General features: G+C 35.6%; 2 protein-coding genes across 55 annotated transcripts in view; one reads left to right on the top strand and one right to left on the bottom strand.

The window, feature by feature from the left end:
- TFG (trafficking from ER to golgi regulator) overlaps nucleotides 1–7,500 on the top strand; it is a 39,967-nt gene extending 32,467 nt beyond the window's left edge. For 4 of the 5 annotated variants that reach the window (XM_031008932.3, XM_031008934.3, XM_031008931.3 and 1 more), the window contains exons 7-8: nucleotides 3,377–3,475; nucleotides 6,694–7,500. In XM_031008932.3, coding sequence (XP_030864792.2) covers nucleotides 3,377–3,475; nucleotides 6,694–7,076 — 482 coding nt within the window. In that variant the 3' untranslated portion in view covers nucleotides 7,077–7,500. Of the gene's footprint in view, nucleotides 1–3,376; nucleotides 3,476–5,956; nucleotides 5,998–6,693 lie in introns of all 5 variants that reach the window. The other variant, XM_055383604.2, reaches the window with a different exon arrangement.
- A 408-nt stretch (nucleotides 7,501–7,908) lies between these two features.
- ABI3BP (ABI family member 3 binding protein) overlaps nucleotides 7,909–21,108 on the bottom strand; it is a 243,624-nt gene continuing 230,424 nt past the window's right edge. For all 50 annotated transcript variants that reach the window (XM_031008936.3, XM_063703961.1, XM_063703978.1 and 47 more), the window contains 5 exons: nucleotides 13,177–13,256; nucleotides 12,396–12,425; nucleotides 11,365–11,526; nucleotides 10,127–10,249; nucleotides 7,909–9,187 (listed from right to left, as the gene is read on the bottom strand). In XM_031008936.3, the coding sequence (XP_030864796.3) occupies nucleotides 9,072–9,187; nucleotides 10,127–10,249; nucleotides 11,365–11,526; nucleotides 12,396–12,425; nucleotides 13,177–13,256 (511 nt within the window). In that variant the 3' untranslated portion in view covers nucleotides 7,909–9,071. The remainder of the gene's footprint in view (nucleotides 9,188–10,126; nucleotides 10,250–11,364; nucleotides 11,527–12,395; nucleotides 12,426–13,176; nucleotides 13,257–21,108) is intronic.

Here is a 21,108-nt window from a genome sequence, read left to right on the forward strand (position 1 = left end):
AAAGAATAAATATTTTTGTATAGTAGCACAATGTACTTTAAGCTAAAGTATTAAAAAAGTTAAAAAATCAAGTTTATAAAGTAAAAACATTACAGTAAGCTAAGGTTAATTTATTGAAGAAATGGAATTTTAAAAAATAAATGTAGTATAGCCTAAGTGTATAGTGTTTGTAAATCTTTAGTAGTGCACAGTAACGTCCTTGGCCTTCACATTCACTCAACACAAGTACCTCACTTGGAGCAGCTTTTAATCCTACAAGGTCCAGTCATGGTAAGTGCCCTAGGCAGGCATACCATTTTTTATCTTTTTTGCCATATTTTCACTGTACCTTTTTTATGTTTTGATATGTTTAGATACACAAATAATTACCATGTGTTAGAATTGCCTAAGTATTCAGTACAGGAACATGCTCTACAGGTTTGTAGTCTGCTATGTACCATATAGCCTAGCTATGAAGTAGGCTATATATATCTAGGTTTGTGTAAGTATACTATATGATTGTACAGTGACACAATTTTCAGAACCTACTCTTGTCATTAAGCAATGTATGACCATATTTTTTATTACTCAAAACATTGCTTACTATAAACAATGTCTGCATTTTGCTTTCTTCATGTATCCTATAGATCTCTCAAGTATGTGAAGAAGTTCATCCTTTTTCTTTTTTTAAACAATTAAACAGACTTCTTAATTTTCAGAATAATGTGACAGTCCCATTTGGACTTGAATGAGGTGGGTTTAAAGTAAGTACCGTAGATCCTCACTTAACATTGTTGATAGGTTCTTGGAAATTGTAACTTTAAGTGAGACGATGTATGAGGAAATCAGTTCTACCATAGGCTAATTGATATGAGTAAGTTGAGTTCCTACAGCATATCTCTGATCACAAAAATACCCCCAGACTTCTAGATAAAGACTAAAAACAAATGTGAATTATAGATACATTTAGGAAAGATTAATAAAAACAAATAAGATAATGATTTATGCAGTTATTCCAATTCAGGGTTGTGGGTGGCTGAAATCTATCCCATCAGCTCAATAGCAAAGTGGGGACCAACCCTGACAGGTTGCTATTCCATTGCAGGGTGCACTTGCAACCACACGCACACCCATAGTCGTTCAGACTGAGATCATTTAGACATGCTAAGTAACCTAACATACACATCTTTGGGATGTGGGAGGAAATTGAAGTGCCCAGAGAAAACCCACACAGACTTGGGGAGAATGTGCAAACTCCACACAGAACAGTAACCCCAACTGGGAATAATTTTTTTTTTCCTTCTCAGTGTTTTAACGAAACAGTGTCGAACAAAAGATGTTATTTGAGGATCTGCTGTAAAAGGAATCGTGTGTAGAGATATAATAAACCTCTGAAATTTTTAACTCTAGGGATGTTTTTCAAAATCAATTTATAGCAGTTTATGAAAACATGCAAAAAAAAAAAAAAGCTTTATGAAGAGTTGTACCCTATAAATTTTTATTGAGGGGAATAACTGCGGTTTTGACCAGGAGTTCCTTACTCATTGATGACCACAGTCTACTACTACATGGAACCTTAATCTCAGCCTTTTTTGATGATACCCAAGTTAATATTTATATTATTTTGTTCATGGGATAATATGCAAAATGACTTTATAAACTAAAGCTTTGGAGTTATGCCTGAGTTCCAGTGATGGTTCTTAGCTCTTCATGGTTCTGTTCTTAGCTATTGACTGCAGGTAAGTTGCTTAATTTTTCTGTATCTGAGATAAGGAATACTAATATGGCTGAATTTTTTTAAATGTGTTTATTGCCTGTTTGCTTATTTTTTTATTGTGGAGTTAAGCCTTCTAATTTTCAAGAATTAAGAGTTCATTGTTATGTGCTATACGTATTTATTCCTCTTGATTATATTTCTGTACCTACTTACCTTTTTATTTTAGATTCTGGTCACTTCTATTCCGAAAGTTAGTTATGAAGTACAATCCAGGATTAAGGTGGTATCTAAATTTGGTTAATTTCTGTGCTACCTTTTATGCTATTAGTCTAAATCATTAAGAAAGCATTTAAGAAACTTTTGTAAGCGTTTCTTTTTTTTTCTTGTCATATTTGGGAATAGGATAAATAGCTTAAAATAGTTGAGCTGATTTTTATTTGTATTCTTTTTTTATTATAAAGAAACATTTGCTAGGAAATAAGCTGGATATAAACATAGTTATATCTCCTTTAGTGCTACCCAGCACTAAACACTTAGACACGTATAGGGCTGAGCAGCTAGTATAATAGAGTGGGCTCCGTCTCATTTTCTAAGCCTGTGAGTCCTAGCTGCCTACTGCAGCTCGATTTGAGTGGCAGTTGATATAATGTCTTTTTTTTTTTCTCACTTCGGCAGTAAGTATCTGGTTTGCTCATAGTCTTTTGATTAATAGGTAGTTTGAATATTTTTCAAAGAATCAGCCAACATGTGATTATTTTAAAGATTTAAATACCAGATAGATATTAAAATGCAAGGTTATTGCTACTAGATATTACATCTAGCTAAATCAACCATTGTGAAATAATTGAGAAGTAGAGATAATAAAGACATAAACCAATAAATCTTTGCTTGAAAATCACAGGTATGGGAACAGATTGTGAGGACAGAAAAATAAAAAGTAAAAAGAAAAATCATAGGTAATAAGTGTCTAAAGGGTTTCTTCATAGGAACAGTGGTTGTTGACCCCAAATAGGACAAATAGGACTCCCATGTTCAAGAACACATCACTGTTGTTAAAAAGGTCTGCCATTATTAAATAGTGCAGTGAAGAACCATTTAGGCTTTATTAGAGTCCACATTATTGGCAAAAGATGTTGGATATTCATAGAAAATCAAACTTAACAAATTCCAAAAGTGTCTTTCAGCTCTGGAACAAAAGATGTCATGTAGTTCCTTGCTACCAAAGAGTTTCTTCATATGGTAATAGAGGCCCATACCTTTAGAGGGCAAATACAGTGCTTTAGGAAGGACTTAGATGATATAAATGGTATTTGTCCCTTTTCTCATTTTTATTTACTGATTTTCAACTCACTTGGCTTTTAATGAACATTAGCGTTACTTATCTGTTGGCAGCTGGGTTGGAAAACATTTGTTTTTCTAGACTTTATGAAATGGTAGCCACTGGTGTTACACTTAATGTTTATTGCCAGTTAGTTCTCTGCAGTTAATCCACAGCAGAGGAATCACACTTCTAAAATGGTTCATTCTCTTCTTCATAGACATTTAAAGTTGAACAAATACTTTCTTGTATATTGTTACTCTGTTTGGATGGAGAGGGAATGTATATGTATCTTAAAGATATTTCTCTTTGCCACATTAAACATGCCTTTTTTTCTTGTGTGTGTGTGTGTGTTTTTTCAGGTCAGATGTACCAACAGTACCAGCAACAGGCCGGCTATGGTGCGCAGCAGCCGCAGGCTCCACCTCAGCAGCCTCAACAGTATGGTATTCAGTATTCAGGTGAGCAGGTGTTGAAAGGGAGTTGCCTCATGATTTTTTGTTTCTATACTCATTAAACTTTAAGTTCTTAATTCCTTGATTTGTAGTACATTGATATAATAGGTATTAAGTTTTTATTAGGGGAAACAACATTTTTATTTATTTTTAAATATTTTACGTTAATATTGTAAATCAACATTTCAGTTTTCTGGTGGGGAGATAAAACTTACAGTAGATGATTCTGCGGTAACTTGTAGTGTAAAAAGTTTTTAATACAAAGCTGTCTTACTAACATGATCAGTTTATCTCTTAGGCGACTTAGTGCAAGTTTTCCCCCTTCCCTCCACCTCTCCATTTATATGTAACACGTAATTCGAGTGTACTCTTAGTACCTGTAGAAATATGAACAGTTTACTCATACATGGAAAGGCGATGTTATTTAAATAAGAGCTCAATTAAGCTACTTAGATTTTAAAATCTCTTGCAAGTATGTAGGAATACCAGAAACAGGCCATAAAAATAAAATCGTATAAAATGTAATTCAGGCAACTAAGAACATTGTTTAGTTGTTTTAAATAAGCATCCTGAGTATTTTGTTTCTATTTTACCATCTGTCCACTGAAGATTATATGTATTTAAGTATGATAAATATTATTAATGTAACTTTGGCTATAATTCCAGTATTTTTTACAGTTATGTCAGAGAGTTTGTGTCCAACTCTTGTTTTACAGCCAAAGATTGAAGTATCAGAATTTCAACTGTAATTAGAAATAATTTATGCAGGTTGAATCTAGTCTAAATTCTATTTTATAGAGTTTTGTGGTATCAGCTAGAGCAGGAGTCAGTAAAGTATAGCCCACAGGCCAAATCTGGACTATTGCCTGTTTTTTTGAATAAAGTTTTATTGGAACACACTTCTGCTTTTGTTTTTATATTCTCTACTGCTACTTGGGCACTAGAATGGCAGAGTTGAGTAGCTGCAACAGAAGACCATGTGGCCCACAAAGCCTAAAATATTTACTATCTGGCTCTTTACAGAAAAGTTTGCTGACTCCTGACCTAGACCGTAACATTCTGTCATTAGTTAAAATTTGAAATATTTTGACACACTTTTATTTAGATTGTATTTGCTATAGAGTGACTTAACTTGTAGCTACTTGTTTTTAATTGTATAAAATACATAGAACTTAAGTTTGGATTATATCAGGAGGAAGGTTATTTTTAGGATGCAGTTCTTTTAAAAAAATCAGTGTTACAAACTATGTTATTTATGGAAAGAATAGCAGAGCTGAAGAGATTTAGTCGTCATTTAATCTCAGGATTTCGGTCCTCACTATGCTTTAGAATCACCTGGGGGAGGCTATGTGTGGGGCCCCATTCCCAGAGATTTTGAATTTCATTTGATTGGGTGTGGGACTCAGGCTTTTGTATTTTATAAATGAGGCAACTAGTTTTGAAAGAGATTGTGACTTGTCAAAGCACATACAGCCATTCAGTGGAGGGAGCTGGATCAGTTCAGTATTTCCCTGTATCATTCTGCATTCTACAACCTAGACTGGAGTTGGCAGACTTACTCCATAAAAGGCTAGATGTCCTATGTATTAAAAAAAACCCACATAATTTTCATATTTCCATTTTTTTGCTATTTCTGGTGTCCTTCACCTAAAGTTATTTATTATTTTGGAGGGACGGAAGGGAGACTATATATTTATACACACACATGATAGAAGCATTGCCACATTATGTTCAAGAGACTGGTGGGCTGCTCATGAAATCTTCAGCCTGTAGGGTTATTCCCTCCCCTAAGCAGTAATTAAGGATCAGATTACTTCCAGGCCCAGTTAAAAAAAACAATTCAGATTTCAGGTGCCAGGATGAAAAGGCACTTTTCTTTTTTCTCACAGTCTTAAAATGAATAGGCATTTTCAGTATAAAGCTGAATCCATCTATTTCTTCAAAACCTTATAGTGAAAATTTAAGTTTTATGTAGAGGATAGGAGAACTTGTATGACATTCAGAATTTTTTATGAGTTGGTTTCAGGTCAGTATTTAGATGCTACCATGAGTTAATGCGTTAAAGATACTTGATTTACTTATTAAGAACTAAGCTTGCTCTTAATAAATTTAGTCAGGGTCTTCACTCTGAGTAAAATTTAGTCTTTTCAAATTATTATCTTTGTATTTCTGATCCTACTAGTCTATTAACTTGAATTTGATTGAGAGATATGGAAATAGTCAACTAAATACTCTGCTTGGAGACTAAGAGGTGGTGGTGGTAACATTGGACCATCTTTGACACTGTTGGTTTGCCAGTTTCCCTCTGACCTTTTCCAGTTTTGTTCATGGACTATGTCATAAAGGTTTCTTTCATGAGTAAATTTTGAACCCAGGTTCAAGGTGAGTTCAGAATATACTCAAATTCATTCAATCCTTTTTTTTTTTAATGCAGGGTTGTACATATTTTAATAATTTTCTTATGTATCTGGTATTTAATGCTGACAGGATTCCAGTCAATGGAGAGGTTTCATTGCAAGTAGCTGCAGGTGTGTTTCATGGTAGAGATAAAAGTTTTCAGTGAAGCAGACTTTCGTTGTAAAAAAAAAATTACATCCTAGTAAATAATGAATATAGATGTTGCTTTTTATGGGGCAATATGGTATGCTTTTTATGTGTTATGCTGTACTGCTAAGTAAAAATTTTGAGTTGTAAAGGCAAAAAACATCAGATACCAAATCTAAAAGGAATGATTTTAAAGATTGTGAAAATGGTACTTTTTATTTGTTTGCAAAATTTAAAGCACCTGATTAGTACAATAAGATGTATTTATAGTATTATTTCATATAAAAATGTTCATTCTCCGCAATGTGTTTTTATTTGATACTGTTAAGTAGGTCTCCCCTGAAAACCTGGTTAATGACTATTTAGCTTTCCCGTTTTTGGTCTTCCTAGAAAGTATAATTCTTCCATTTATCATTTGAGCATCTGTTCTAGGAATTATGCTATGGCAGGAATTTGCTCTCAGGGATTATGTCTTAGAGGGTTTAAAAAATTGTAGAGAATGCCTCTTTGATAACTACTTGGTCTTGAAATATTATGTGATGGAGTCTACCACTCTGCTTGTTACATACATATTTATTAAATTTCTCACCATTTTTGGTCCACCTAACAGTAAGACTAATTCTTTGGAAAAGTAGTTTTACTAAAAGATAAGATACATGTTATTTATTTTGCCTTTTCAGCAAGCTATAGTCAGCAGACTGGACCCCAACAACCTCAGCAGTTCCAGGGATATGGCCAGCAACCAACTTCCCAGGCACCAGCTCCTGCCTTTTCTGGTCAGCCTCAACAACTGCCTGCTCAGCCGCCACAGCAGTACCAGGCGAGCAATTATCCTGCACAAACTTACACTGCCCAAACTTCTCAGCCTACTAATTATACTGTGGCTCCTGCCTCTCAACCTGGAATGGCTCCAAGCCAACCTGGGGCCTATCAACCAAGACCAGGTTTTACTTCACTTCCTGGAAGTACCATGACCCCTCCTCCAAGTGGGCCTAATCCTTATGCGCGTAACCGTCCTCCCTTTGGTCAGGGCTATACCCAACCTGGACCTGGTTATCGATAAGGAGGCTCCTCTACACCAATTAATGTAGCTGCTAGCTATTGGCCTCCCAAAAGACTCCAGTACTATTTTAATTTGTATAGAAGTTCAGAAATTTAAAAAGCAGAGCATTTTTTATGATATCATTGTTGCTGTTAATTTGAAAGTATAATTTGCTGGAACACAAAGACCAAAATGAAAGTTTTTTCCTCCCTGCTTAAAAATGTAGCAGCTTCTTAGTTACTTTGGAACACTACTCTTACATGTATAAAGTGATTGACTTTCTAGCTTCCCTTGTCCGGAGGATATTAAAATGCTAGGGTGAAGTTTAGCCATCTTACTTGGCTTTTTACTATTAACATGATGTACTAAAGTAGAGCCCTTTGAGAATACAAGATATTATGTATAAAATGTAACACTGATAGGTTAATAAAGATGATTGAATCCATTAGTGGTCTTGAAATTTTAATTTAGTCACTAACATTATGTGAAAAAAGGAACAATTTTTCAGAAGTCCTTATTGGTGTTTGTTTGGTCTTAAAATGAAGTATAAACAAACATTTTAACTTACTTACAGATTTCCATTCAGAGAAAACAGTGCCATTTGGTTTTTGCCCTTCCTTTGAAAAAAATGCATTTGGTAATCGTTGGTTTAAAATGAACTTTATTACTTCATAGGATGAAAGGTTAATTTAGGACATAAACAGTAGATATAATGGGGGTTGGTAGAGCCTGAATAAGACTTTGTGATTTTCCTTCTCAGATAGATAAAAGGTATACTTGATTTTCCTTCTAGATAAAAGGTATAGTTAACATACTGATGAACCATTCAGAAATAACAAACAAAAACTCAATCTTAAAAAAAAACTACATCATCTCTTTCTTTATTGCAGAATTTATACTTGTTTGAAAAATACAAAATGTAGCATTGATAAGATTGAAGCATGTTGAAAGGTAAGTAAGTACAGGGAAAGGTCCTTTCAGAATGACTGCAACAGTGCAGCAAGGATTCCCATTCCCCGCCTAAAGGACAATACCTTTTTAATAGAAATGAGTTAGATTTTTATTACAGATTGAATTAAACAGTTACAAAGACATTCTCTGATACATTCATTCATAGAGGTCTTAACGTATAAATACGTAGTAAATATCCTATAAAATGGTAGGCAATCTCATCGTGCATTATCTTTTTGTGCTCAGACTTGACTTCACATTCAGTCTCTACATACAGCTTGATTAGAATCATAAAAACAATATGAAGACGATTGCATAAAGGGATAGTTTGACAACGCATATTCAGATATTGTAACATTTATTCAGATATTGTAACATTTATGGTGGGTAAAAATGTATCTTTTGAAACAATATATTAGACTCCATTTTTAGCTGAAATGAAATTTACTGATTCAATCTTTTTAAGACTTTGTGGATGTTTAAAGGAAAGGAAATGTATATTAGCATGAATGTGTAACTATTAAACTCCTCCGCAAAGCTATTCAGCTGTTGCTAACAAATTGAAGTTTAAATATAAATGTGAAAATTCGGACCTTTTTTCCCCAGATATATATGCTGAAGATAATTTGATCCAATAAGTTAAACTAAGTAGAGATTTATGGAATTAACTCGTCAATAGGAAGAGTACACATCAATAAAAGTAAATATTTTTAAAAAGTATATACCTTTTTTGATGTTAATTTTGTTATAAAAGTATCTCAAAACATCATTACAACAGTGTGATAAATAATATACAAACCATCTCTTAAAATACCATGAATAGGGAGCCAGCTTCCCCAAAAATGTTATTCTGTTAACATCAATATCTTGCTTTCTTAAAATGACTTTGTAAAACCTGATAAATACTCTCAGCAATCTTTTCTAATAATAAACATCTAGTATTGCTATTAATTAGATTGTAGACTTTTATACATAGTAAACAAAATAGCTTTAAATGAATGTGACATAGTATTTTCAATGATTTTTGTTTGCCATGATGAAACAGAAGGTAACTTTGTGCAGCATCTACCATTTTCCAGGAATTGTAGTTCCACATTCATACCACTGAACATAATTGATTTGGGTGTGACCACCTATTTCTCCAAATTGGACAGGTTCCTGGCGAACTGCTCTGAAATAACCTGAGAGAGAAAATAGTTTCATTTTAATAGCTGCTGTATTATATTTTTGCCCTCATAGCTCATAGATTGAAGGATGTCGTTGACTAGCTGAAGGCTAATCTTAGTGAAGCGAGGTAATTTAGAAAACTGAGAGCAAGAAGTTCTGGTGTTTTTTCCTGAGGTGTAGTCATGGTTGGCTAAAATGGGCACCTGAAAAATTGTTGACATTTGCTGTGTCAAGTTAGGAGGGGATGGTTGGTAGTGAGTTTCACTGCCCATTAATGTGTTCACAGAACTTAGTAGGTCATCTTTCAGTATTGTTGGTATTTTTAAGTGCCCGTGAACAAAATGTGTTACTGAAAAATCGAATCAAATAGTTTATTTAGAGAACCTCCAGGTGATTCTGGACTAATAGGAACAATTAATTTACCCCCTTCTGCACTGCTTAGACAAGGATTAATTTTCAGTCTTATTCAGTCCTCATTACACAGCTTGGTGCCAATGGGTCTTTAGCAATTTACAGAGGTTATTCATTTCCCACAGAATTATTCTAATTATAGTTATACAGTTACTTGCAAGGTAAGTACTATTTTTTCCATTTATGATAGCAGTAAAAAAATTTTTTTTCTTAAGGAAATAAAGATAATGCAAGTACACTCAGTATGACAAAACCCATAACATTAATAAATGAGTGATTTAAGTTTGGGAAACTGCTTTTTTATAGCTGTTTTTGCAAGTTCAGAGTTTCTTGAAGTAGAACGCATTTATATTATGTCTGTAATTTCCCTTGGCTCCAAGTTTCTAAGCTGAGAAACTTACATTGAAGTCTTCATTTTTTCCCAGATATGTGGAGCAGTAGTACTATAGAATTCCTTTTAAATTGCTTGCTTTCCTCAGCTTGATTTCTTTCTGAGTTAATCTGTAAAACTCTGTTCTTATGAGGAGGATCAGAAAACATACCTTCTTTGATTGGTAACTGGTCAGAAGTGAGTTGCTGTCCAGTGCGTCCATCTAAAAATGAATCCACAAACTGGCAGTGATCTTCTCCATGGCCCCTCTGATCACCTATGTTATAAAATTTTCCTGAAGAACCAGAAATTAAAAGGATAAAGTTTACTTTCTTACTTTGAAATGTGACAATTTTGAAATCATCATTACTGTTTTTATGCTTTCTCTCCTCATTCTCTATTACCCTAGTTCAAACCAACAATGTCTCTTGCCTACCTGTATTCTTCCTCCCCTCCCTTTATCAGGGATTAGTGATCTTTTAAAAATGCATGTCAGTTAATGTTTGTTCTCTCCATAAATTTCTCCAGCAGTCTCCCATTATACTCAGAATAAAATCCAAAGTTCTTAACCTGATTTCAAAGCTCCACATGATTTCACACCTACCTGCCCCTCCACTTATTAAGTCTGGGCCATACTGGTGGAACTGGCCAGGTGTATTCTGCCTTAGGCCTTTGACCTTCTCTTTCCTCTAGACCTTTGTGTGGTTAGTTCCTTCTCAATTTTCTCCTTAGCTAGTGCTAACTTTTTAGAGAGGCCTTCACCTTTTTGAAAATGTTCTTTAAAGTACCTCTATGAAATGTTTACTTATTTATGTATTGTCTATCTCTTCTTACTAAGGAAGGGAAGGAGAGGTAAGCTTTAGGAAAATAGGAAGTATAGTTTATGCTGCTTTGTGTTCAGCACTTAGAAGAGTTGAATGACTGAAAAAAAATCTACTTTTTAATGTTAGGGCCAGGCCTATTCATTAAAAATTTTTACTCTGTAAATATAGAAAATTATTATAACCTATTGGGCATGGAGCAGGGGGTTGTAGCTCTTCTAGCATCTTGAAGATGTTATATTTGTTCCATGGTTATTGTTAGATTTAGTCACTTTATTGTCAATAGGTTTTTTATCCCTGGATGGTTGTAACAAAGTGGAGTTTGACCATGGTTAGTGAATGTACATTCCAGTTTGTCATGATGGCACTGTTTTATAATTGCATTTTTATTATTTACCTTCTAATAGCATGTCTTAAATCCTTGCTTTCTAGGAATGATAACCGTTTCCGTAACATTTTGCTCAGAGGAAAACTTGTGTTTACAGCACCCATTAGTGCCTGAAACTCTTAAGAAAAGGCCAAGTTGTACAATGCTACAAAACATTCCCATAAGTTAAGGGCTGAAAACAGAGCTGGTAGCTCTGCTTACCTGTGAGGGAGTCGCTCAAGTAAATCTTGTATCTGAGAGAGTTGCACAGCTGCACTCCTACAAATTTTTTATACCATGTCCTTTTGACATATTGTTTGCCCTTACACTCTGAGTAAGAGTCTGAATTAAAGGGTCTTTCAGTCCAGATGGCATCTCTTCCTGCTACAAAAGGAAAACAGTTTGAGTTTAGTATCTGACTCTTGGGTCAGATACTTCAAGAAATCAGTTTACAAAATTTGTCAACTTGCTGATACCTTTTTTTTCCCCCCATGCTAAATACTGGAGCCAAAAATATTAGAAGGATTTAAACAAGTAAACCCCAGAGTAAGTTTCTGTCAATAGATAAATCTGAGAGCAGTATGTTAAGGTGTTTAGGTGTTGAATAGCCTCTGCAGAGCTGGATGTAGACAGTGTCATTTAGGAGCAAATTTAGGTTTCTTTTTTGTAGCATGTTATAAAATTTAGACAACTGCTTTAATATGACTTGTTATTAAAAGTGGAAATGAGGGTGTTATATCTTTTTTTTTTTTGAGACAGGATCTCACTCTGTTGCCCAAGCTGGATAATGGCTCACTGTAGCATTAACCTCCTGGGCTCAAGTGAACATCCCACCTCAGCCTCCCAAGTAGCTAGGACCACAGGTGTGCATCATCATGCCTAGCTAATTTTTTATTTTTAAATTTTTTGTAGAGAGGGAGTCTCATTACGTTGCCAGGCTGGTCTCCAGCCCCTGGGCTCAAGCAATCCTCCCACCTCAGCCTCTCAGAGTGCTGGGATTACACTGGCTGTTTTATTAAACAGTAATAAGCCTGGTGCATGAGTGAAAGCAAATTTCAAAATGTCCAACTTGTTCCCAGAACATCATGGGTCCTCAGTGTTGTACAATGTGTAGGTAAACATTCACACCTGTTTGGTGTTATAAGAAGACTAAGTGGAAAAACACGAAATCATGATTCAGATTCTGCCATGCCTGTTCAGTTGAATAAATTTAGAAAAGCATGTAGTTGTGTCTCATTGAGACAGGTACTTACCAGAAACTGGCTCACTCACTCTTGGGTCCGCTGAGGAGAAATAAATACAAAAGTCAGACCTTACTAGGTAAAACCCCAACATTCCAGTGGCATGGTGAAGATGATGGGTTAAGAAGTCTTATTTGCAAAATGGTACTCTTTTGCTAAGGATTGAATTTGAAAGTTTGCTTTGTTTTGGAAATTGTTCTTGATTGAATAATCTCCTGCCTGGTAGGTATTCAGCTGTATCTGTTACATGTAATTTGAGTACTTAGGAACATTTGTCGCTGTTCCAGCTTTCACTTGAATTTCAAAAGCTGCTGCTTTTAGTTTGATAGAAAAACTTCATGGTAAAAATCACCAAGATGCCATGAACTACAGTTGGTATAAAAATTATGCAAATATTAATGCTGTATGTGCAGATGTATCTCATTAAGGAATTGGAGCTTGTAAGGTCTAATTGGGAAGTTTGACAGCTGTTATTAAACTATCATGGGTTCCCTTTGTGGATGTACTCACTGGTATTTTCATTCTAGGCATACAGGGGAGCATTCATTGACTAGCTTTTTGGAAGAGTATAGATTCATTATGCTTTTTAAATTAAACTGATGTGTCTTTAAGTGAGGAAAAATATGCATGGTGTTTCTCTAAACCTTCATCAATTTGCTTTTTCCCACAAATGGGTTTTTAGAAATTCAAGAAACAGTACATGTAGTGGGTTTCAAACAAACTTCCTACGCAAAACATTGCTCCACTGTGGCCCTTTTACATCCTTTTTGGGAATTACTGTTGATGTAATTACCTGATTCAGTACTGAATGCCACTGTGTTGCTGACCGGGCCTTCACCAAGCGGGTTTTTGGGTTTCACCTGGAATTCATAACTGTTTAAGGGAAAATAAAAAAATACTTGTAATACATTCTTGAGGGCTAGGAGGCAACATTGCCCTATTATACGGACATCCACTATACTGACATCCTTTTGAAATTATGACAGTGAATGGTAACCTATGTTCCAGAAGCAGGTTGAGGAAAGAAAAATGATTTCTTAGTTTTACTCTCTGAACAGCTTGTCTAATGTTTGAGTAAGCATTAAGTTAATAAAAAGGATGGTTGTCTTTAAAAATCTCCCAATTAGTACAAATGACTTGGCAGGTTAAGAGACATATAAGAAAGTGGTATATGATAGACAAAGGCTAATTCCAGTAACAAGGAGCCTGTTTCTTTAAGATGTCTCAGCTACTTCCTGGGGCCAAGAAGTGGCAAGATTCCATTTTATTTTCTGTTATCCCAACCCTGAGTATAACCCTGGACTTAGGCCATCTTCCTCACTGTGGGGTTTGAACTACTTATGTCAGAATCACATCATAGGGTGGCAGTGGTGAAAGTATCTTGTCCTACTCTAGGTATTGAAGCAATTTTTGAGGAGATTCAGGTAAGAATTTATAACTTCCCTAGGTAAGTCATGTGCCCACTGAAGTTTGAGAACTACTAGACTAAGCTATAGTTAGTCTATTTAACTGTAGACTAAGCTATGGGAATAGATACACATAAATGTTTCTTTGCAAGGACTTCCTAGTTGTATCGCCTGGAACTTGGGTCTTCTGTGGATCACAGGATTCTATGATGTCTCCAGGAAACAGGCATGGTAATGTTGCCTTATGAAGAGCAGAAACACAAACACAGGCATTTCTCTCCCTCCATATCCCAAATTCATATCGGCCAGTCCCTTAACCTTTTGTTAAACAAAACCCCCAAACAACCCTAGGTCCCTTGGAATTATAAGTTCCGTTGATTGTATCCTTAAGAATTATTCATCAAATTATTGTGCAGTATTAGCAATTTTTATTCATAAAATATGTAAGCAAAGCAAATCCTTTAAAGAAATGTAAACAGTAAAGCAATTTGCCATTTGCCTGAAATTAAGATTTCCTTTCAGCAGCAAGTGGACTTGGCAGTGAAAGAACATTGGATTCAAAAGTCAACCTGAGTCAGCTGGTAATATTTTGAGAGTTTCAGATTTGCTCAAGGCTTTTGGGAGATAAATTTCATCTTTGAGAAGTTTATAATTAAATAAGAATGCAGAATGCACAAAAGATAGATATTTTATAAACAAGTGAAAAATGGATGACAGCTGTCAGTTTGGTATGGATGGTACTAAATGAGCAGGAAAAAAAATTTGAGTCAGTTTCTTGATCACTGAGGTATTAACACTGCTAGTATCTAAGAACAGATTATAGTGCTACAACAATGGCAACCATTTTCTGAATGCTTACTATGTATCAGATGCATTAGACATTCTACATATATAAAGCAATACACCACACGTAAACCCTGATGAGATAAATCTTACCCTAATTTTCAGCTGAGAGCAATGAGGCTCAAAACACTTGTACTGTTACTGTTTTTGCTTTTCAAAACTTTAAAACTGGCCGGGTGCGGTGGCTCGTGCCTGTAATCCCAGCACTTTGGGAGGCCGAGGCAGGCAGATCACATGAGGTCCCGAGTTTGAGACCAGCCTGACCAACATGGAGAAACCCTGTCTCTACTAAAAATACAAAAATTAGCTGGGCATGGTGGCACATGCCTTTGTCATTGTCATTTGCAATGAGAGATTGTTGATACAAAAACACCTTTGTCATCTACAGAAATCACACACATAGGGGGTATTTTCACATGAAATATTTTCCAGAGATTAAATTTTTGCTAAGAGGCCTGAAAACAAAACAAAACAAAAAAGCCCATAGAACTATAGTGAACTGAAAATGGAAAAAAAGAAATCATAGCCATCTGGACTTTGATTCAAATGGGCAGTGCATTCCACATTCGTTTCAGGCCATTGCCAAAAGCCCTGTGCTTTGGCCAAGTCTGATTGCTGGAATTGTCTCCATGTCTTTTTATTTCACAGTTATGTACACTTAAGCTCCATTTTTAGCATGCCACATATACAATATACTTTTTGGGTTTTTTTTTTGGCCAATATTTTGTGATATTCGACAAGTTTCAAAGAAATTATTTTGCACTAAATTTAATTAACATGGGAACTGAAAGGCACATTTTTGTTTTGGTCTGATTAAACCCTATATAACAAAAATTATTCGTGTTGGTAAAATTTTTTCTGAAGAAGCACATTTTGTCACAGATGAATGACATGATATCATAGGTCTAAGAAATGTCTCAATATTGATTGTACATAGAAAATAAAATTTAAAGTTTCAGGAAACAGTTATTTGAAGTAAGAAACTTCAAATAGAAGTTTTGGAAGATAAAGTTGAGGACATTTTACAAATACTAGAACAAAAAGTCAAAGAGATGAAAAAATGAGAGAAAAGAAAGTTGGAGAATTATTTCAGAGAATATGGTACCCAACTAGCAGGAATTGTAGAAGAAAGGAAAGGAAAGGAGATAGAAAATTATCCTAGAAACTGTGTAATAAATTTCCCAGTACTGAAAGACAAGAGTTTCCAGATTGAAAAGACCTACTCTGCCCAGCAAAATGAATAGAAGAAAAAGGACTAAAACATGAGTTACAAATTTCAGAGTACTGGGGTGATAAAGACAAGTCCTCAAAACTGAGAAGAAAGTAGGTCCCATTCAAGGGATCCAGAATCAGGATGACATTTGACTTTTTAACAGTAACACTGGAAGTTAGAAAATAGAACAATTCCTTCAAAAGTCTTCATTATATCCTAATATGTCCAGCTAAAGAATAGTATCAAAGTAAAACAACTTTTGAAACATGTAAGGACTCAAAAATATTGCCTTTTATAACTTTTCCTCAAGATTTATTTGTTTAGTGCTACAAAGTAATGGAGTAAACAAGGAAGAAGTCTTGTGATGCAGGAATTGGGATTCAAAACAGAGGCAAAGGATGTATAGGAATTCCAAAAGAGATGTTGCCATTAAAAACATACAACAAATAGAACAAAGAAATGACTGGAGTATTTGAGCATCTTGTGAAAAGGTCAGTCTAGACATAGGGATTTAATTGACAGAAGTAATGGACAAAACGGTAAAAAAATTTGCATCTGGGGAACCAAATTTAGCAATAGGGAAGAGATGCTTTTGTGATAATTTAATTAATTTTAAAACTATACATATATCTCTGATGAAAATTAAAGAACTATAAGACCCACCACATCAAAATGAATATCTAAATGGAATGCAGTCCAGATGATCAATGCTGTCAAGCCTTTTGGCCCCATCTAGGACAAGCCAGGTAAATAAAGCCTCACAGAATGCCATGCCTGATTCTACCTGGGTAGGTGTAAATCCCCTCCAAAAAAAACAAAAAAAAACAATCTTCCCCGCGCATCCCCATCAGGAGGCAGCATGATCCAGGGGGCGTTAAAAACATGGGTTCTAGAACCAGAAAGATTCACAGCTCACTAATGTGTGACTTTTAAGGTAACTTAACCTCTCTGAGCTTCAGTTTACTCATACATAAAAATGAGGATAATGCTATTTGTGAGGATACTATTCATTATAGTAATTATAACTTCACGGGGGCTATAAAAGCATCTGTGAGGATTAAATGAGAATGCATGTAAAAGCAAGGTGCTTGACACATAGTAGTTATAAGTATTCACTAGTATCATATTTGTATCTCTAGATAATTTTTTTTAAAGAGTTTCTGTTATTGGGGAATTTGACAAACACTGCCATAGAACTCTCAAGGCAGAACTCTTCTATGGCCACACACTTGCTTTTTGCTTGTGAAGTTTATAATAAGGGCATAGCCCATGGGTTATTGGAAAGATCGAAAATTTAACAGGTAAACCTTTCTGCCTGCCATCAACATAGATCCATAGGCTAAGAAAAAATGTTATATTAATATTTCATTGAGTCTAGAAAGCACTAAAAAGCATTATCTCAGAAGAGTGGCATAATAGAGGGTATTGTTTGACACCAACAGTTTGAGAGCAGCTGTAAAAATCAGCATGAGAACAAAAAAACATAGATCAGTTCATTGAAAAGTGAAAAACTAGGATTTCAAAAAGTGTGACCTGTGGCTCATGAGCAAAACTGTTAAGAGACAAGAACCTCCAACCTGTAGGCTTCTAGCCTGAGACTGATTTCTTCTTTAGTGGAAGAGGTAATATCCTCAAGCATAACCTTCAGGTCTGGGTGGAGCAGACGCTTGCCATTCCCTACCCCCTTTTGATCCTTTCTATAATCTTTTCCTTCTATTTCTTGCCTATTTAGAACTGAGGTAAAGTTTTCATTATTTAATAAACTTTTTAGTTACATACTCCTTACTGATTTAAAAAGTTGGTTTTCATTCTAACAAAAGTCTTACAAACCTCAAGCAAACTGTTTTTTATATAGAAAGTCCACCCTATAGCTGTTGGTTTGAGTTGTTTAGCCGATTTTTACCCCTAGTGTAGTCGTGAAATATTTGATCCCCATTCAGGTGAAGGTTCAGAGGGAGATAAATGGACAAGTAGAATAAGAAAAAAAGAGGAAGGACTGCTCAACATGGGAAAGGAGACTCATCAGTTTAGGAAAGCTTGACTGCAAGGACACTGAAGGATTATGGTAAGCATTTCTGGATACCTGCCACATGTAAAGTTATTATGCTGATCTGGGAACACAGATAAGGAGCAAGAGGGGAGAGCCAAGGGGGCACTCAGAAGACAAAATAAGGCTAAATCAGGGTATCAGTAGTCGTGGGGTCATAAACTAGCTGGCTCTTATGCCATAAGGGGCATTTTTTTGTGTTCCCCCGCTTCTGTGGGGACACAAATTCCAGAGTTGGGCTGTACTCTAATTCTGTGGTACTGTTATCACTTTCTTCCACTCCCTTCCTAAATGCCAAGCAATAGCAAAGAAAAATAAAAACTATATGGTTATGTGAGAGGGAATAATTGTTCTCTTTATAGACTAGTGGAGTTACGTACTTTTAGGTAGCTGTCCTTCTGCCCCATGAAAAGTTGTCAGACTGAGCAATCAAGTCAATTTCTTCTTCAACAAGGAAGGAATTGGTCTGCTGCTGCCCACACCTACCACAAACTAAATAAAATGCCTGACGCTTTGGTAGCTTATTTTACTCCTTTCTACAAAACCCATAAGAAGAGATGTTGAAAAGTTAATACAGAATATGCAGAGACTAGAATTTCACAGAAACACTATGAAAAGGGTATAATGGCTATTCCACATGCCTGCATCATTCAGCCAGATTGACAGTGTATAAGAAATTGCTGTGTCTATTCCAGCTAACCAGTGCCAACATTTTATTAAATCAACAGAACAACAGTCCCAAACTATCATTGCTGCCAGCTATAGGATACTTTGGTAAGTTTCAGTCTTAGAGGAAGATTTGTTCTTCAAAATCCTCCCAAGCCAGAGGTCAGTGAAAGTACTTGAGCAGATTAAGTGAATTTGATTTATCTCAATTACTAGACAGTACATTTTCCATAGGAAATTATTAGACCACATGTAAGTCTGGCACACACAATGAATTCTTTAATTTTTCAGTAAAGTAAGGAGAGAGGTGAGTTCATTGGAAGAGAAGAGTAGGATTAAAGGGCTTTTTCAGTGTGCAGTGATTGTGTGTGTTCATCCATTTGCCCAGCCAGTTCATTAGGAAGAACTCCGTCCATCAGTGGATTATCAAAATGTGTGCTAAAAACAATTCATCTGAAAACAAATTGCAGACTGCAGACAGAGATTTAAAGACAAAAAAAAAAAAAATGTTTACTGGGACAATTCTGCTTGTTATGGGATTGACCTAGGTTTTAGTTTTCAGTTCCAGTTCTCTGGCCGACTCTATGCATGGCTTTGAATATCACAGAATTATATCATTTTAGAGCTGGAGGAGACTTAAGAGAACGATAATCCACACTCACTGTCCCAATAAGCAGTGGTGCAAGACTTAGTAAGACATACTTTATCAGCTGCTCTATTCGCAGAACTAAAGCTAATCATAGTGGTCTTTGCAAAGTGGTTTGCTCTAGATAGGAGAGGCTCTTAATATTTTTCTTTTAGTTTAACAAGAGGCATACATTGCCTAAGGAGACACACAGAGGATTGGTATTCTTGGGTAATTGTATGGCAGAGAGGGTTTTTTTTTTAAATTTTCATTTTAGGGGTACAGGTGCAGGTTTGTTATATAGGTAAACTCATGTCACAGGAGTTCGTTGTACAGATTATTTTGTCACTCAGATACAAAGCCTAGCACTCAATAGTTGATTTTTCTGCTCCTCTCCTTTCTCCCACCCTTCAGTGGACCCCAGTGTCTGCTGTTCCCCTCTTTATGTCCATGTGTTCTCATCATTTGGCTCCCACTTAGAACATACAGTACTTGGTTTTCTGTTAGAAGAGAACTTCTAGGTTAGAAATAAATGGAAAGTAAATACTGGGGAGGGTAGATGAGTACTGATTCAGCTGGATACCAATATCTACAATTTTTTTATTTTAGGAGTAAGGGGTGAGAGAGGGATCCCCTAAAGAGATGAAATTTGCCTGTGTTAACATCTCTTTTGCATCATTTGACTAAAACAATCACATCTCCCCACAAATGACACCCCCTTCCCTGTGCACATATGTAACCACAGTGCACTGCAGCTGGTAGCCAGGCTGGGGAGGCCCCTTAAGGCCACCTTTGGAGCTGCACCCAGCGCCCTAGAACAGCCATGTGGCTCTCTATTGACAAGAATGTCTAATGCCAGGTGTGGAGCTAAACTCTACCATTAGCAAAACAGCTGCTGGATGGTCCTTTGGACAATTTTTTGAGCTTCTGGCAGGCTAGATAAAAACCTGCTTATGTCATGAAAACAAGCAGGAGAAGGTTGGTATACACTGTGAAAGGAAAGGTAGGGGAATACTCCACTGTCACTCTGTTTCAGGATTAGGGTGTGAGCATTCAGAATTTCTAACAAAAGCACTCTATAGATCTCTAATCCCTGCCTTGTTTCTCCTGGGTTAAGTGTTGTAACACGAAGCTCTACTCCACCCATGTCTGTATGTAAAGTTTAGCCAGTAATTATCATCTGAATTCAGATCTCATGTTTTTTAGTCAGGACAAGTGATGGAAAATGCTACTAAAATAAATGATTTACATATATCTCCTAGTGTTGCTGTAATAATTCTTTCAGAAGCTTTGATCCATCTTCCAGTTATTCAAATAGGGAATTCCAGAACCTCATGAGGGAATTTTAACAGCTATAATTCAAAGTTTATCTATTTCAAAAATTCAATTTTACCATACACTTTGATTCCAAATTTCTTCCAAGCATTGAAATATGATGAGTTTTTTTTTTTTTTTTTACAGCTAACAAGAGCCATGTGGTGGCTGCATCCTGTACATACTTCCTCTTTATTTTATGGTGTATTTTATTAGTGTTAATCTTGGATCATGGTTGGGTAGAAGAAACACAATGGAAAGAAACCTTGCCTTAACAACTTAAGGTAGTATGAAAAAAGCTTTTCATACTATTTGGACACTAGTGATTTTATTATTCTGGCTGTAGCCTTGCTATCAATAGTAAGTTTGAGAACTACTTGTGTGTCACCTAAATCATGTATATGGATTTGATGAGAAAGAAAAATAGTGTCATTATTTTTCCTTTCCTTGTTGGCTTACCCCTTCCATCCTATTCTTTATCAAATTCTAGTCTCAAGTATTCTATGAAGCGTTCTCTCCTAAATCACAGAACTTTGGTATCAATCCTACACTTACTTGGTATGCTTTTTTTATGCTCTCCAATTATTTAACAGGTGTTACTTTTGTTTCCC

The sequence above is a fragment of the Gorilla gorilla genome, chromosome 2, assembly GCF_029281585.2.
Source record: "Gorilla gorilla gorilla isolate KB3781 chromosome 2, NHGRI_mGorGor1-v2.1_pri, whole genome shotgun sequence".
Classification (NCBI taxonomy): Eukaryota; Metazoa; Chordata; class Mammalia; order Primates; family Hominidae; genus Gorilla; species Gorilla gorilla.